This window comes from Salvelinus fontinalis, unplaced genomic scaffold, assembly GCF_029448725.1.
Source record: "Salvelinus fontinalis isolate EN_2023a unplaced genomic scaffold, ASM2944872v1 scaffold_0930, whole genome shotgun sequence".
In the NCBI taxonomy this organism is placed as follows: domain Eukaryota; kingdom Metazoa; phylum Chordata; class Actinopteri; order Salmoniformes; family Salmonidae; genus Salvelinus; species Salvelinus fontinalis.
Genome location: NW_026601139.1, coordinates 57,038 through 73,939, shown reverse-complemented (window position 1 = coordinate 73,939; position 16,902 = coordinate 57,038). Strand labels below are relative to the sequence as shown.

General features: G+C 51.0%; 1 protein-coding gene across 1 annotated transcript; it reads right to left on the bottom strand.

Moving 5' to 3' along the window:
- Positions 1 to 4,925: 4,925 nt before the first annotated feature.
- On the bottom strand, positions 4,926 to 6,374 carry LOC129847696 (putative protein CRIPAK). Its single transcript, XM_055915450.1, has one exon. It carries the CDS (start codon positions 6,372 to 6,374, stop codon positions 4,926 to 4,928), a length of 1,449 nt encoding a protein of 482 aa, XP_055771425.1.
- Between the last annotated feature and the right edge of the window lie 10,528 nt (positions 6,375 to 16,902).

Below are 16,902 nucleotides of genomic sequence, written 5' to 3'. Positions count from 1 at the left end.
AATTAGTGAGTATCGGCCTAATTCTGCTCTGCATGCATTATTTGGTGTTCTACGTTGTACACGGAGGATATTTTTGCAGAATTCTGCATGCAGAGTCTCAATTTGGTGTTTGCCCCATTTTGTGAAATCTTAGTTGGTGAGCGGACCCCAGACCTCACAACCATAAAGGGCAAAGGGCTCTATGACTGATTCAAGTATTTTTAGCCAGATCCTAATTGGTATGTTGAAATTTATGTTCCTTTTGATGGCATAGAATAACCTTCTTGCCTTGTCTCTCAGATCGTTCACAGCTTTGTGGAAGTTACCTGTGGTGCTGATGTTTAGGCCGAGGTATGTATAGTTTTTTGTGTGCTCTAGGGCAACGGTGTCTAGATGGAATTTGTGATCCTGGCGACTGGACCTTTTTTGGAACACCATTATTTTGGTCTTACTGAGATTTACTGTCAGGGCCCAGGTCTGACAGAATCTGTGCAGAAGATCTAGGTGCTGCTGTAGGCCCTCCTTGGTTGGTGACAGAAGCACCAGATCATCAGCAAACAGTAGACATTTGACTTCGGATTCTAGTAGGGTGTGACCGGGTGCTGCAGACTGTTCTAGTGCCCGCGCCAATTCGTTGATATATATGTTGAAGAGGGTGGGGCTTAAGCTGCATCCCTGTCTCACCCCACGACCCTGTGTGAAGAAATGTGTGTTTTTTGCCAATTTTAACCGCACACTTGTTGTTTGTGTACATGGATTTTATAATGTCGTATGTTTTACCCCCAACACCACTTTCCATCAATGTGTATAGCAGACCCTCATGCCAAATTGAGTCGAAGGCTTTTTTGAAATCAACAAAGCATGAGAAGACTTTGCCTTTGTTTTGGTTTGTTTGGTTGTCAATTAGGGTGTGTAGGGTGAATACACGGTCTGTTGTACGGTAATTGGGTAAAAAGCCAATTTGACATTTGCTCAGTACATTGTGTTCATTGAGGAAATGTACGAGTCTGCTGTTAATGATAATGCAGATGATTTTCCCAAGGTTGCTGTTGACGCATATTCCACGGTAGTTATTGGGGTCAAATTTGTCTCCACTTTTGTGGATTGGGGTGATCAGTCCTTGGTTCCAAATATTGGGGAAGATGCCAGAGCTAAGGACGATGTTAAAAAGTTTTAGTATAGCCAATTGGAATTTGTTGTCTGTATATTTGATCATTTCATTAAGGATACCATCAGCACCACAGGCCTTTTTGGGTTGGAGGGTTTTTATTTTGTCCTGTAACTCATTCAAGGTAATTGGAGAATCCAGTGGGTTCTGGTAGTTTTTAATAGTTGATTCTAGTATTTGTATTTGATCATGTATATGTTTTTGCTCTTTGTTCTTTGTTATAGAGCCAAAAAGATTGGAGAAGTGGTTTACCCATACATCTCCATTTTGTCTAGATAATTCTTCGTGTTGTTGTTTGTTTAGTGTTTTCCAATTTTCCCAGAATTGGTTAGAGTCTATGGATTCTTCAATTACATTGAGCTGATTTCTGACATGCTGTTCCTTCTTTTTCCGTAGTGTATTTCTGTATTGTTTTAGTGATTCACCATAGTGAAGGCGTAGACTCAGGTTTTCTGGGTCTCTATGTTTTTGGTTGGACAGGTTTCTCAATTTATTTCTTAGATTTTTGCATTCTTCATGAAACCATTTGTCATTGTTGTTCATTTTCTTCGGTTTTCTATTTGAGATTTTTAGATTTGATAGGGAAGCTGAGAGGTCAAATATACTGTTAAGATTTTCTACTGCCAAGTTTACACCTTCACTATTGCAGTGGAACGTTTTACCCAGGAAGTTGTCTAAAAGGGATTGGATTTGCTGTTGCCTAATTGTTTTTTGGTAGGTTTCCAAACTGCATTCCTTCCATCTATAGCATTTCTTAATGTTACTCAGTTCCTCTGGCGTTGATGCCTCATGATTGAGTATTGCTCTGTTCAAGTAGACTGTAATTTTGCTGTGATCTGATAGGGGTGTCAGTGGGCTGACTGTGAACGCTCTGAGAGACTCTGGGTTGAGGTCAGTGATAAAGTAGTCTACAGTGCTACTGCCAAGAGATGAGCTATAGGTGTACCTACCATAGGAGTCCCCTCGAAGCCTACCATTGACTATGTACATACCCAGCGTGCGACAGAGCTGCAGGAGTTGTGACCCGTTTTTGTTGGTTATGTTGTCATAGTTATGCCTAGGGGGGCATATGGGGGAAGGGAATGCTGTCACCTGCAGGCAGGTGTTTGTCCCCCTGTGTGCTGAGGGTGTCAGGTTCGTGTCCAGTTCTGGCATTTAGGTCGCCACAGACTAGTACATGTCCCTGGGCCTGGAAATTATTGATTTCCCCCTCCAGGATGGAGAAGCTGTCTTCATTAAAATATGGGGATTCTAGTGGGGGGATATAGGTAGCACACAGGAGGACATTTTTCTCTGTTAAGATAATTTCCTTTTGAATTTCTAGCCAAATGTAAAATGTTCCTGTTTTGATTAATTTAATGGAGTGAGTTAGGTCTGCTCTATACCAAATTAGCATTCCCCCTGAGTCCCTTCCCTGTTTCACACCTGGTAGTTTGGTGGATGGGACTACCAGCTCTCTGTAACCTAGAGGGCAACCAGTGAGTCCGTCTCCTCTATACCAGGTTTTTTGCAGGATGACAATGTCTGCATTACCGATTTCTTTGGTGAAGTCCGGGTTCTTGCTCTTTAGGCCAAAGGCAGATGACCTCAGGCCTTGGATATTCCAGGATGATATAGTGAAGGCTTTTTGTTCCAAAAAGTGTCCAATGTTGTTGGTCATGGTTTGGCCTCAGGCCAGTAAGTGTGAGCAGAGCCTGCTGAGCATCTGGTACATGCCGTTGGCTTGGGCGAGTGTAAGAGTGGGGGTTGGGCCTGTTTGCCCGCTCACTACCTGGGCGTATGTGTGACTTCCATGTTGATGCCCTCTTTGCGGGAGTGGTGGGCATGGGGTGGGCAGGAGTGGCATAGGTCTGATCTGAGGGGGCCTAAATGGGGTGTGGGCATGGTTGATGTGGGGGGGTGTTGATTGGTTGGGGTGGGGGTGTGGATGTGTCTGGGGGTGCTGTGGTCTGGATGTAAGTCCTCTTGGCGTGGGTCCTCTATGTGTAAGTCCAGGGGGGGTCCTGAGGTTCTTGGAGGATGTCCCGCTGGTCTGGGTGGGGTGTCTATTGATCTGTTGCTGTTGGGGCTGCGTTTGAGAGCGATGTCCTTTAGAGTCCGGGCGAAGGTGGGCACTGCTGCCTTGTAGAGGTGGACCTGGTCATAGAGGCTGTTCAAGTCCAGGGTGGAGTGGTGGGCCAGAAAGACATTTGGTTTTGAAGCACAGTCACGGGAAATGCTTGCGTTTACCCCCTGTATTGTAGCAGGGTGGAAGTCTTTTCGTGGTAGCAGGGTGGAGATAACCACTTGTGCGTTGGGGAACGTAGAAGAAGCTTTTTCAATCACTCCCTTCAGTGCTGTGGCCACCCTTTCCTGCTGTGCTCTCAGGTCGTTTGTGCCTGTGCGTATTATTATGTGGCTAGTTGAGCCTAGTTTGTCCTCAGACAGAAGGTCTAGGGCGCGCTGGGTGTTTGGACACCAGAGTTTAGACACACTGTGTTTGGGAAAAAGTTTTTTTTCTTCTATAAATTTACCATTTGAGTCCATAAGGAGGACAATCTGTGTCTTGTGTTTGTCCTCAGTGGGTGTGGGGGGGTTATCAGGAGGGCTATCAGGGTGGCGGACCGGGGGGGTGCTCTCTCTCTTTCTCTTTCAATTCAAGGGGCTTTATTGACATGGGAAACATGTGTTAACATTGCCAAAGCAAGTGAAGTAGATAATATACAAAAGTATCTCTCTCTCTCCCCCCCTCTGTCTCTCTCTCAACCCCCCCCTCTCTCTCTTTCTCCTTCCCTTCTCCTCCCTCTCTTCCCTCTCTCTCTCTATCTTTATCCTATCCCTCTCCGCCCCTCTCTCTCTCTCAGAAGGAGGAGGAGGCGCGTTCTGTCCTGCTGTCTGAGGCAGGGAAGGAACAGCTGATGTTTGAGGTTCCTCTGAATGACACAGGGTACGCTGGTCTAGGGATCAGCCTGAAGGGCAACAAGTCCAGGGAGGCAGGAGAGGACGACACAGGGTCCACTGGTCTAGGGATCAGCCTGAAGGACAACAAGTCCAGGGAGACAGGAGAGGACGACACAGGGTCCGCTGGTCTAGGGATCAGCCTGAAGGGCAACAAGTCCAGGGAGACAGGAGAGGACGACACAGGGTACGCTGGTCTAGGGATCAGCCTGAAGGGCAACAAGTCCATGGAGACAGGAGAGGACGACACAGGGTCCTCTGGTCTAGGGATCAGCCTGAAGGGCAACAAGTCCAGGGAGACAGGAGAGGACCTCCATCGTCCATGGAGGAGCTGCGTACAAGGTATTACCGTGGGGACTATCTTGGCTGTTCACTGTCATCTAGACGGCCGCTAATCTCAGTTAACCCAGGACTAAAATGATGTTTACGTAGATCTGTGCACGATAGATAAGACAGCTGCATGTAAGGTACCAGAAAGGAGGAAGGTTTACAGTCTAGACGTGCGTCCTCAACCCACCTGCAGTATATCATGTAGATACACACAAGGTACCACATCTATTCTACACATTATGCAACAGTTTTAAAACAAGCATCCATTTAGAGGAGGTGAGGGAGGTGCAGCTAACACTGGGACAGCCAGGGTCAAAATAAGATACCATTTCAGACAGACAGCTCCTGGATTGATGGCCCCTGAAGGCCCCTGAAGGCCCTTGGCCTCTCACTGCCTCTCACCGCAGGCCCAATGATGCACCATGCTGAACGGGCTTTGGTCTGTCTGACAAGGTCATGACTGGCTCTGGGGGAGGGGGGGGGGGGGGGGGGGGTAACCAGAGGTTAGAGGTCAGTGGAACTGCAACACATGCCAAGGACAGCTGAGAGGACAGCTGAGAGGACAGCTGAGAGGACAGCTGAGAGGACAGCTGAGAGGACAGCTGAGAGGACATGACTGCATGTTGGGCAGCTGGGAGGACAGCTGAGAGGACAGCTGAGAGGACATGACTGCATGTTGGACAGCTGAGAGGACAGCTGGGAGGACAGCTGAGAGGACATGACTGCATGTTGGGCAGCTGGGAGGACATGACTGCATGTTGGGCAGCTGGGAGGACAGCTGGGAGGACAGCTGAGAGGACATGACTGCATGTTGGGCAGCTGAGAGGACATGACTGCATGTTGGGCAGCTGGGAGGACAGCTGAGAGGACATGACTGCATGTTGGACAGCTGAGAGGACAGCTGAGAGGACAGGACTGCATGTTGGGCAGCTGAGAGGACATGACTGCATGTTGGGCAGCTGAGAGGACAGCTGAGAGGACAGCTGAGAGGACATGACTGCATGTTGGGCAGCTGAGAGGACATGACTGCATGTTGGACAGCTGAGAGGACAGCTGGGAGGACAGCTGAGAGGACATGACTGCATGTTGGGCAGCTGGGAGGACATGACTGCATGTTGGGCAGCTGGGAGGACAGCTGAGAGGACATGACTGCATGTTGGGCAGCTGAGAGGACATGACTGCATGTTGGGCAGCTGGGAGGACAGCTGAGAGGACAGCTGAGAGGACATGACTGCATGTTGGACAGCTGAGAGGACAGCTGAGAGGACAGGACTGCATGTTGGGCAGCTGAGAGGACATGACTGCATGTTGGGCAGCTGAGAGGACAGCTGAGAGGACAGCTGAGAGGACAGGACTGCATGTTGGGCAGCTGAGAGGACATGACTGCATGTTGGGCAGCTGAGAGGACATGACTGCATGTTGGGCAGCTAAGAGGACATGACTGCATGTTGGGCAGCTGAGAGGACAGCTGAGAGGACATGACTGCATGTTGGACAGCTGAGAGGACATGACTGCATGTTGGGCAGCTGAGAGGACATGACTGCATGTTGGGCAGCTGGGAGGACAGCTGAGAGGACAGCTGGGAGGACATGACTGCATGTTGGGCAGCTGAGAGGACAGCTGGGAGGACATGACTGCATGTTGGACAGCTGAGAGGACATGACTGCATGTTGGACAGCTGAGAGGACATGACTGCATGTTGGACAGCTGAGAGTACATGACTGCATGTTGGGCAGCTGAGAGGACAGGACTGCATGTTGGGCAGCTGGGAGGACAGCTGAGAGGACAGCTGAGAGGACAGCTGAGAGGACAGGACTGCATGTTGGACAGCTGGGAGGACAGCTGAGAGGACAGCTGAGAGGACAGCTGAGAGGACAGGACTGCATGTTGGACAGCTGGGAGGACAGCTGAGAGGACAGCTGAGAGGACATGACTGCATGTTGGGCAGCTGAGAGGACATGACTGCATGTTGGACAGCTGAGAGGACAGCTGAGAGGACATGACTGCATGTTGGGCAGCTGAGAGGACAGGACTGCATGTTGGGCAGCTGAGAGGACAGGACTGCATGTTGGGCAGCTGTACCTGAATAGCAGGGTTTCACATCGTCTGTCACTAAGCTGTTCTGACTGGCTGTTCTGACTGGCTGTTCTGACTGGCTGTTCTGACTGGCTGTTCTGACTGGCTGTTCTGACTGACATTAGCCTCCTACTACACAGCGTAGATTTATCTTTGTCCCTTGGTTATCTTCAGTTCTCAATTAGCCCACACAGACTCTCACAGTACCGGCAGGTCCATCATTATTGCATCCTGGGAAAAAGATCTGCAAACAAATACTCAAATAAATAATTCCGTATACCGAGCTATATTTTATGCTAAAACGAATCAGGAAAAGTATATGATTTTATACTAATACAATTGATAAAGAGATATTGTTTAATTAACAAGTAATCAATATAAAGATAGGAGGTCAAAATGATTGGCATCCCTGTTTTCAGTACTCCAGCCACCCTCCCCTTGCAAGGATACCGACCCTGAGTATTTTTCAGAGTTGGAGAACACAATGGGAGGGATCTTAGACCGGTCTACCATACATCATCTGTCCAGTTCCTCGATATCATTAATCTGTGCTTATGTACTGCCCTCTTCAATTCAAACCACATATTCGCAATGGGGTTCAAGTCCTTGAAGGAGAGAGAGGAAGCGATGGGCTCAGAGAAACATTGGTCCTCTCTTAACAGTTATTCTCATCTCTCTCTCTCTATCACTTCATTTGCCTCCGTCTCCTTTTCCTTTATTTACTGCTGTGAACACTGAGCATAACTTCTTAAAGAAATGTTAATCCCTCCATCCTCTCCCAACCCTCTCCACATCCCCTCATCTCTACACCTCTCCTCTCCTCTCCTCTCCTCTCCTCTCCTCTCCTCTCCTCTCCTCTCCTCTCCTCTCCCAATCCTTCCAACCTCCCCTCTCCTCTCCTCTCCTCTCCTCTCCTCTCCTACCCTCCCCTCTCCTCTCCCCATCCCACCATCCCTTGCTCAGCCACATTTAGACTAATTAATAAATGCCTGGTAATTATCTGGAGCTGTCCCAGAGAGTCTGTGGGTGGGATGTGTCTCTCAGCTCCCAAATGAGCCTTTAGTCTCTCCCTCTCCATATTTATCTCTCTACTTCAAACGGCAGCAGACAGCCCTGGCTGAAGGAGAGGCAGCCATTTCTCTCCTTCAGACAGCAAAGCCCCTGACAACCCTCCTTTCGTCTTCTCTCCCAAACTCATCTGTCTGTCCCTCTCCTCTCCCTCTCTTACTCGTCTCTGTCCCTCTCCTCTCCCTCTCTCACTCGTCTCTGTCCCTCTCCTCTCCCTCTCCTACTCGTCTGTCTGTCCCTCTCCTCTCCCTCTCTTACTCGTCTCTGTCCCTCTCCTCTCCCTCTCTTACTCCTCTGTCTGTCCCTCTCCTCTCCCTCTCTTACTCCTCTGTCTGTCCCTCTCCTCTCCCTCTCTTACTCGTCTGTCTGTCCCTCTCCTCTCCCTCTCTTTCTCCTCTGTCTGTCCCTCTCCTCTCCCTCTCTTACTCGTCTGTCTGTCCCTCTCCTCTCCCTCTCTTACTCGTCTGTCTGTCCCTCTCCTCTCCCTCTCTTACTCGTCTGTCTGTCCCTCTCCTCTCCCTCTCTTACTCCTCTGTCTGTCCCTCTCCTCTCCCTCTCTTACTCGTATGTCTGTCCATCTCCTCTCCCTCTCTTACTCCTCTGTCTGTCCCTCTCCTCTCCCTCTCTTACTCCTCTGTCTGTCCCTCTCCTCTCCCTCTCTTACTCCTCTGTCTGTCCCTCTCCTCTCCCTCTCTTACTCGTCTGTCTGTCCCTCTCCTCCCCCTCTCTTACTCCTCTGTCTGTCCCTCTCCTCTCCCTCTCTTACTCGTCTGTCTGTCCCTCTCCTCTCCCTCTCTTACTCCTCTGTCTGTCCCTCTCCTCTCCCTCTCTTACTCCTCTGTCTGTCCCTCTCCTCTCCCTCTCTTACTCCTCTGTCTGTCCCTCTCCTCTCCCTCTCTTACTCCTCTGTCTGTCCCTCTCCTCTCCCTCTCTTACTTGTCTGTCTGTCCCTCTCCTCTCCCTCTCTTACTCGTCTGTCTGTCCCTCTCCTCTCCCTCTCTTACTCCTCTGTCTGTCCCTCTCCTCTCCCTCTCTTACTCCTCTGTCTGTCCCTCTCCTCTCCCTCTCTTACTCCTCTGTCTGTCCCTCTCCTCTCCCTCTCTTACTCCTCTGTCTGTCTGTCCCTCTCCTCTCCCTCTCTTACTCCTCTGTCTGCCCAGTCAACCCTCCTCTGTTATGCTGTCTCTCTATCGAAGACCTTGGGCTTGGGTCAGTCAGAGAATGGACAGGAAGGGACAGGAAGGGACAGGAAGGGCCAGGAAGGGCCAGGAAGGGACAGGAAGGGACAGGAAGGGACAGGAAGGCCAGGAAGGGACAGGAAGGGACAGGAAGGGACAGGAAGGGACAGGAAGGCCAGGAAGGGACGGGAAGGGACGGGAAGGGACGGGAAGGGACAGGAAGGACGGGAAGGGACAGGAAGGGACAGGAAGGGACAGGAAGGGACAGGAAGGACAGGAAGGGACGGGAAGGGACGGGAAGGGACAGGAAGGGACAGGAAGGACAGGAAGGGACGGGAAGGGACAGGAAGGGCCACGAAGGGACAGGAAGGGACAGGAAGGGACAGGAAGGGACAGGAAGGGACAGGAAAGGACAGGAAGGGACAGGAAGGGACAGGAAGGACAGGAAGGGACGGGAAGGGACAGGAAGGCCGGGAAGGGACGGGAAGGGACGGGAAGGGACAGGAAGGACGGGAAGGGACAGGAAGGGACAGGAAGGACGGGAAGGGACAGGAAGGGACAGGAAGGACAGGAAGGGACAGGAAGGACAGGAAGGGACGGGAAGGGACGGGAAGGGACAGGAAGGGACAGGAAGGACAGGAAGGGACGGGAAGGGACAGGAAGGGACAGGAAGGGACAGGAAGGACAGGAGGGGACAGGAAGGGCCAGGAAGGGACAGGAAGGCCGGGAAGGGCCGGGAAGGGCCGGGAAGGGACGGGAAGGCCGGGAAGGGACAGGAAGGGACAGGAAGGGACAGGAAGGACAGGAAGGGACTGGAAGGGACGGGAAGGGACGGGAAGGGACAGGAAGGACGGGAAGGGACGGGAAGGGACAGGAAGGGACGGGAAGGGACGGGAAGGACGGGAATGGACGGGAAGGGCCGGGAAGGCCGGGAAGGGACAGGAAGGGACAGGAAGGGACAGGAAGGACAGGAGGGGACAGGAAGGGACAGGAAGGGACAGGAAGGGAAAGGAAGGGACAGGAAGGACAGGAAGGACAGGAAGGGACAGGAAGGGACAGGAAGGCCACGAAGGGACAGGAAGGGACAGGAAGGGACAGGAAGGGACAGGAAGGGACAGGAAGGGACAGGAAGGGACAGGAAGGGACAAGTGAGTCATCTACAGTCAGTCAGAGGTAGGCTATTTCACAACACTGCTGTTAATAACACAAAAACACCGGTAGTATTGATCTGTTTGTAATAATTTATGTTCACTAAGAGAGCTTGTTGTTGTCAAACTCCTGTCCTCAAGGTATTCTCTTAGGTATTCTCAAGGTATTCTCTTAGATTCACTAAACAGCCTCTCTCCATGTCTCTTCCTGTTCAGCGTCTCTCCATGTCTCTTCCAGTTCAGCCTCTCTCCATGTCTCTTCCTGTTCAGCGTCTCTCCATGTCTCTTCCTGTTCAGCGTCTCTCCATGTCTCTTCCAGTTCAGAGTCTCTCAATGTCTCTTCCTGTTCAGCGTCTCTCCATGTCTCTTCCTGTTCAGCGTCTCTCAATGTCTCTTCCTGTTCAGCGTCTCTCCATGTCTCTTCCTGTTCAGAGTCTCTCCATGTCTCTTCCAGTTCAGCGTCTCTCCATGTCTCTTCCTGTTCAGCGTCTCTCCATGTCTCTTCCTGTTCAGCGTCTCTCCATGTCTCTTCCTGTTCAGCGTCTCTCCATGTCTCTTCCTGTTCAGCGTCTCTCCATGTCTCTTCCTGTTCAGCGTCTCTCCATGTCTCTTCCTGTTCAGCCTCTCTCCATGTCTCTTCCTGTTCAGCCTCTCTCCATGTCTCTTCCTGTTCAGCCTCTCTCCATGTCTCTTCCTGTTCAGCGTCTCTCCATGTCTCTTCCCGTTCAGCGTCTCTCCATATCTCTTCCCGTTCAGCCTCTCTCCATGTCTCTTCCTGTTCAGCCTCTCTCCATGTCTCTTCCTGTTCAGCGTCTCTCCATGTCTCTTCCAGTTCAGCGTCTCTCCATGTCTCTTCCTGTTCAGCGTCTCTCCATGTCTCTTCCTGTTCAGCGTCTCTCCATGTCTCTTCCTGTTCAGCGTCTCTCCATGTCTCTTCCAGTTCAGCCTCTCTCCATGTCTCTTCCTGTTCAGCCTCTCTCCGTGTCTCTTCCTGTTCAGCGTCTCTCCGTGTCTCTTCCTGTTCAGCGTCTCTCCATGTCTCTTCCTGTTCAGCGTCTCTCCATGTCTCTTCCTGTTCAGCGTCTCTCCATGTCTCTTCCTGTTCAGCCTCTCTCCATGTCTCTTCCCGTTCAGCGTCTCTCCATGTCTCTTCCTGTTCAGCGTCTCTCCGTGTCTCTTCCTGTTCAGCGTCTCTCCGTGTCTCTTCCTGTTCAGAGTCTCTCCGTGTCTCTTCCTGTTCAGCGTCTCTCCGTGTCTCTTCCCGTTCAGCGTCTCTCCATGTCTCTTCCCGTTCAGCGTCTCTCCATGTCTCTTCCCGTTCAGCGTCTCTCCATGTCTCTTCCAGTTCAGCCTCTCTCCATGTCTCTTCCTGTTCAGCGTCTCTCCATGTCTCTTCCAGTTCAGCGTCTCTCCATGTCTCTTCCTGTTCAGCGTCTCTCCATGTCTCTTCCCGTTCAACGTCTCTCCATGTCTCTTCCTGTTCAGCGTCTCTCCGTGTCTCTTCCTGTTCAGCGTCTCTCCGTGTCTCTTCCTGTTCAGAGTCTCTCCGTGTCTCTTCCTGTTCAGCGTCTCTCCATGTCTCTTCCCGTTCAGCGTCTCTCCATGTCTCTTCCTGTTCAGCGTCTCTCCATGTCTCTTCCAGTTCAGCCTCTCTCCATGTCTCTTCCTGTTCAGCGTCTCTCCATGTCTCTTCCTGTTCAGCGTCTCTCCATGTCTCTTCCAGTTCAGCGTCTCTCCATGTCTCTTCCTGTTCAGCGTCTCTCCATGTCTCTTCCCGTTCAGCGTCTCTCCATGTCTCTTCCTGTTCAGCGTCTCTCCATGTCTCTTCCTGTTCAGCGTCTCTCCATGTCTCTTCCAGTTCAGCGTCTCTCCATGTCTCTTCCAGTTCAGCGTCTCTCCATGTCTCTTCCTGTTCAGCGTCTCTCCGTGTCTCTTCCTGTTCAGCGTCTCTCCATGTCTCTTCCTGTTCAGCCTCTCTCCATGTCTCTTCCTGTTCAGCCTCTCTCCATGTCTCTTCCTGTTCAGCGTCTCTCCATGTCTCTTCCTGTTCAGCGTCTCTCCATGTCTCTTCCTGTTCAGCCTCTCTCCATGTCTCTTCCTGTTCAGCCTCTCTCCATGTCTCTTCCTGTTCAGCCTCTCTCCATGTCTCTTCCCTGTCTCCCCCTGTCTCTCCATGTCTCTCCATGTCTTTTCCCTGTCTCTCCATGTCTCTCCCCTGTCTCTCCCCTGTCTCTCCATGTCTCTCCATGTCTCTCCCCTGTCTCTCCATGTCTCTCCATGTCTCTCCCCTGTCTCTCCCCTGTCTCTCCCCTGTCTCTCCATGTCTCTCCATGTCTCTCCCCTGTTTCTCCATGTCTCTCCATGTCTCTCCCCTGTCTCTCCCCTGTCTCTCCATGTCTCTCCATGTCTCTCCCCTGTCTCTCCATGTCTCTCCATGTCTCTCCCCTGTCTCTCCATGTCTCTCCGTGTCTCTCCGTGTCTCTCCCCTGTCTCTCCCATGTCTCTCCCCTGTCTCTCCATGTCTCTCCATGTCTCTCCATGTCTCTCCCCTGTCTCTCCCCTGTCTCTCCCCTGTCTCTCCCCTGTCTCTCCATGTTTCTTCCTGTTCAGCCTCTCTCCATGTCTCTTCCTGTTCAGCCTCTCATGTCCATGTCTCTTCCCTGTCTCTCCCCTGTCTCTCCATGTCTCTCCCATGTCTCTCCATGTCTCTCCCCTGTCTCTCCCCTGTCTCTCCCATGTCTCTCCATGTCTCTCCCCTGTCTCTCCCCTGTCTCTCCATGTCTCTCCCCTGTCTCTCCATGTCTCTCCATGTCTCTCCCCTGTCTCTCCCCTGTCTCTCCATGTCTCTCCATGTCTCTCCATGTCTCTCCCCTGTCTCTCCCCTGTCTCTCCCCTGTCTCTCCCCTGTCTCTCCATGTCTGTCCCCTGTCTCTCCATGTCTCTCCATGTCTCTCCATGTCTCTCCATGTCTCTCCCCTGTCTCTCCCCTGTCTCTCCCCTGTCTCTCCCCTGTCTCTCCCCTGTCTCTCCATGTCTGTCCCCTGTCTCTCCATGTCTCTCCATGCCTCTCCCTGGTTTCCATGTCTCTCCCTTTACAGAGACACCACTCCTCCCCCGTCCCCCACTTACAGCTTCACTACTGCGTGTTTTCAAGGCCATCAACACTCACTCCCATTTACACAGCATCACCCTGACCAGAGCCGGCTGGTAGAGAGGGGTCAAAAGCTACGGGTTAGAGGTCATTGTGGAGATGACGAGTGAAGTTTGCCTGCTGGCTCTGTCTCTGTCTCTGTCTATCCTGCTGTCTGTTGACTGTCTCTGTCTCTCTTGCTGTCTGTTGACTGTCTCTGTCTATCCTGCTGTCTGTTGACTGTCTCTGTCTATAACACTGTATGTTGACTGTCTCTGTCTATAACACTGCCTGTTGACTGTCTCTGTCTCTAACACTGTCTGTTGACTGTCTCTGTCTATAACACTGCCTGTTGACTGTCTCTGTCTCTGTCTATAACACTGTATGTTGACTGTCTCTGTCTATACTGCTGTCTGTTGACTGTCTCTGTCTATAACACTGTCTGTTGACTGTCTCTGTCTCTCTCTATACTGCTGTATGTTGACTGTCCCTGCCTATAACACTGCCTGTTGACTGTCTATGTCTCTCCTGCTGTATGTTGACTGTCTGTCTCTCTCTATACTGCTGTCTGTTGACTGTCTCTGTCTCTGTCTATACTGCTGTCTGTTGACTGTCTCTGTCTCTCTCTATACTGCTGTATGTTGACTGTCTCTGTCTCTGTCTATACTGCTGTCTGTTGACTGTCTCTCTCTACAGTCTGATAGACCTGCTGAGAGCTCCTCTGGCTTGTAGACCGCTAAGTCTGGTATAGGGACCCTGAGCAGACTACTATCTGCTAATCAGGTCTATTTGTGTGGTCCTGCCAGCTCCATCGTATCGTCTCGCTAAGATCAGGGACTCGATAAACAACCGTACACACAATCAAACGAATTGGATGCTCCCGTACATTAAGTTGTAATTAATCACGTTCTCTGTCCGGCTACAGAGTAACAACTAGCAGGTAACTCCATATCAATGTGCACTGCCGGTCAGATGTTTGGACACACCTACTCATTCACAGGTTTTTCTTTATTGTTGCTATTTTCTACATTGTAGAATAATATTGAAGACATCAACACTATGAAATAACACATATGGAATCATGTAGTAACCAAAAAAAGTTTTAAACAAATCAAAATATATTTTATATTTGAGAGTGTTCAAAGTAGTCACCCTTTGCCTTGATGACAGCTTTGCGCATTCTCTCAACCAGCTTCATGAGGTAGTCACCTGGAATGAATTTCACTTAACAGGTGTGCCATGTTAAATGTCATTCTTAATGTGTCTGAGCCAAACAGTTGTGTTGTGACAAGGTAAGGGTGGTATACAGAAGATAGCCCTATTTGGTTAAAGACCAAGTCCATATTATGGCATGAACAGCTCAAGTAATCAAAGAGAAATGAGAGTCCAGCATTACTTTAAGACATGAAGGCAGGTCAATCTAGAAAATGTCAAGAACTTGGAAAGTTTCGTCAAGTGCAGTCGCAAAAACCATCAAGCACTATGATGAAACTGTCTCTCATGAGGACCGCCACAGGATAGGAAGACCCAGAGTTACCTCTGCTGCAGAGGATTAGATCATTAGAGTTCACTGCACCTCAGATTGCAGCCCAAATAAATGCTTCACAGAGTTCAAGTAACAGACACATATCAACATCAACTGTTGGCAGGAAGGTAGACAGCCAGTCTCCCTGCTACCGCGTGCCAGTCTCCCTGCTACCCCGTGCCAGTCTCCCTGCTACCCCGTGCCAGTCTCCATGCTACCCCGTGCCAGTCTCCATGCTACCCCGTGCCAGTCTCCCTGCTACCCCGTGCCAGTCTCCCTGCTACCCCATGCCAGTCTCGCTGCTACCCCGTGACAGTCTCCCTGCTACCCCGTGCCAGTCTCCCTCTACCCCGTGCCAGTCTCCCTGCTACCCTGTGCCAGTCTCCCTGCTACCCTGTGCCAGTCCCCCTTCTACCCCGTGCCAGTCTCCCTGCTACCCTGTGACAATCTCCCTGCTACCCTGTGACAATCTCCCTGCTACCCCGTGCCAGTCTCCCTGCTACCCCGTACAAGTCTCCCTGCTACCCCGTGCCAGTCTCGCTTCTACCCCGTGACAGTTTCCCTGCTACCCCGTGCGAGTCTCGCTGCTACCCCGTGACAGTTTCCCTGCTACCCCGTGAAAGTCTCGCTGCTACCCAGTGACAGTCTCGCTGCTACCCCGTGCCAGTCTCCCTGCTACCCCGTGACAATAGATAATATACAAAAGTGAAATAAACAATAAAAATGAACAGTATCTACCTACCTTCCTTCCTTCCACTTCTGTAAGTCGCTTTATTTTAGGGCATTATTTATGCTTGTTTGTGTTTCCTACAGGATGGTCGTCTGCGTGTTAACGACCAGCTGATAGCGGTGAACGGAGAGTCTCTACTGGGGAAGTCGAACCATGAAGCCATGGAGACCCTGAGAAGATCCAGGTCTATGGAGAGGAACCTGAGAGACACGATGCAGCCGGTGGTGCTACGAGCCCCGGTCCTACGAGCCCTGGTCCTACGAGCCCCGGTCCTACGAGCCCCGGTCCTACGAGCCCCGGTCCTACGAGCCCTGGTCCTACGAGCCCTGGTCCTACGAGCCCTGGTCCTATGAGCCCCGGTCCTACGAGCCCTGGTCCTACGAGCCCCGGTCTTACGAGCCCCGGTCCTACGAGCCCCGGTCCTACGAGCCCCGGTCCTACGAGCCCCGGTCCTACGAGCCCCGGTCCTACGAGCCCTGGTCCTACGAGCCCTGGTCCTATGAGCCCCGGTCCTACGAGCCCTGGTCCTACGAGCCCCGGTCTTACGAGCCCCGGTCCTACGAGCCCCGGTCCTACGAGCCCCGGTCCTACGAGCCCCGGTCCTACGAGCCCCGGTCCTACGAGCCCCGGTCCTACGAGCCCCGGTCCTACGAGCCCTGCTCCAGGCATCACAAGGAACCACACAGGTTCTCTAGACCTGATCAGTAGACATAGGTAGTGTTATGAGCCCTGGTCTAGTCATTGGTTAATAACACACCTGGTTCATTGACTGGTTAATAACACACCTGGTTCATTGACTGGTTAATAACACACCTGTTCCATTGACTGGTTAATAACACACCTGGTCCATTGACTGGTTAATAACACACCTGGTTCATTCACTGGTTAATAACACACCTGGTCCATTGACTGGTTAATAACATTCACTGGTTAATAACACACCTGGTCCATTCCCTGGTTAATAACATTCCCTGGTTAATAACACACCTGGTCCATTGACTGGTTAATAACACACCTGGTCCATTGACTGGTTAATAACACACCTGGTCCATTGACTGGTTAATAACACACCTGGTCCATTCACTGGTTAATAACACACCTGGTCCATTCCCTGGTTAATAACACACCTGGTCCATTGACTAGTTAATAACACACCTGGTCCATTGACTGGTTAATAACATTCACTGGTTAATAACACACCTGGTCCATTGACTGGTTAATAACATTCACTGGTTAATAACACACCTGGTCCATTCCCTGGTTAATAACACACCTGGTCCATTGACTGGTTAATAACACACCTGGTCCATTCCCTGGTTAATAACACACCTGGTCCATTGACTGGTTAATAACACACCTGGTCCATTCCCTGGTTAATAACACACCTGGTTCATTGACTGGTTAATAACACACCTGGTCCATTCCCTGGTTAATAACACACCTGGTCCATTCCCTGGTTAATAACACACCTGGTCCATTGACTGGTTAATAACACACCTGGTTTAGGACACACAGGTTAGTAGATCACCACCCCTACACACACATGTTGTTTAGAAAGTTATTCTCCTGTAAACACAGGTAGTAAAGTTAAATCCGTCTCTACGGAGGTTAACCTCGAGGGGCACGATCCAAC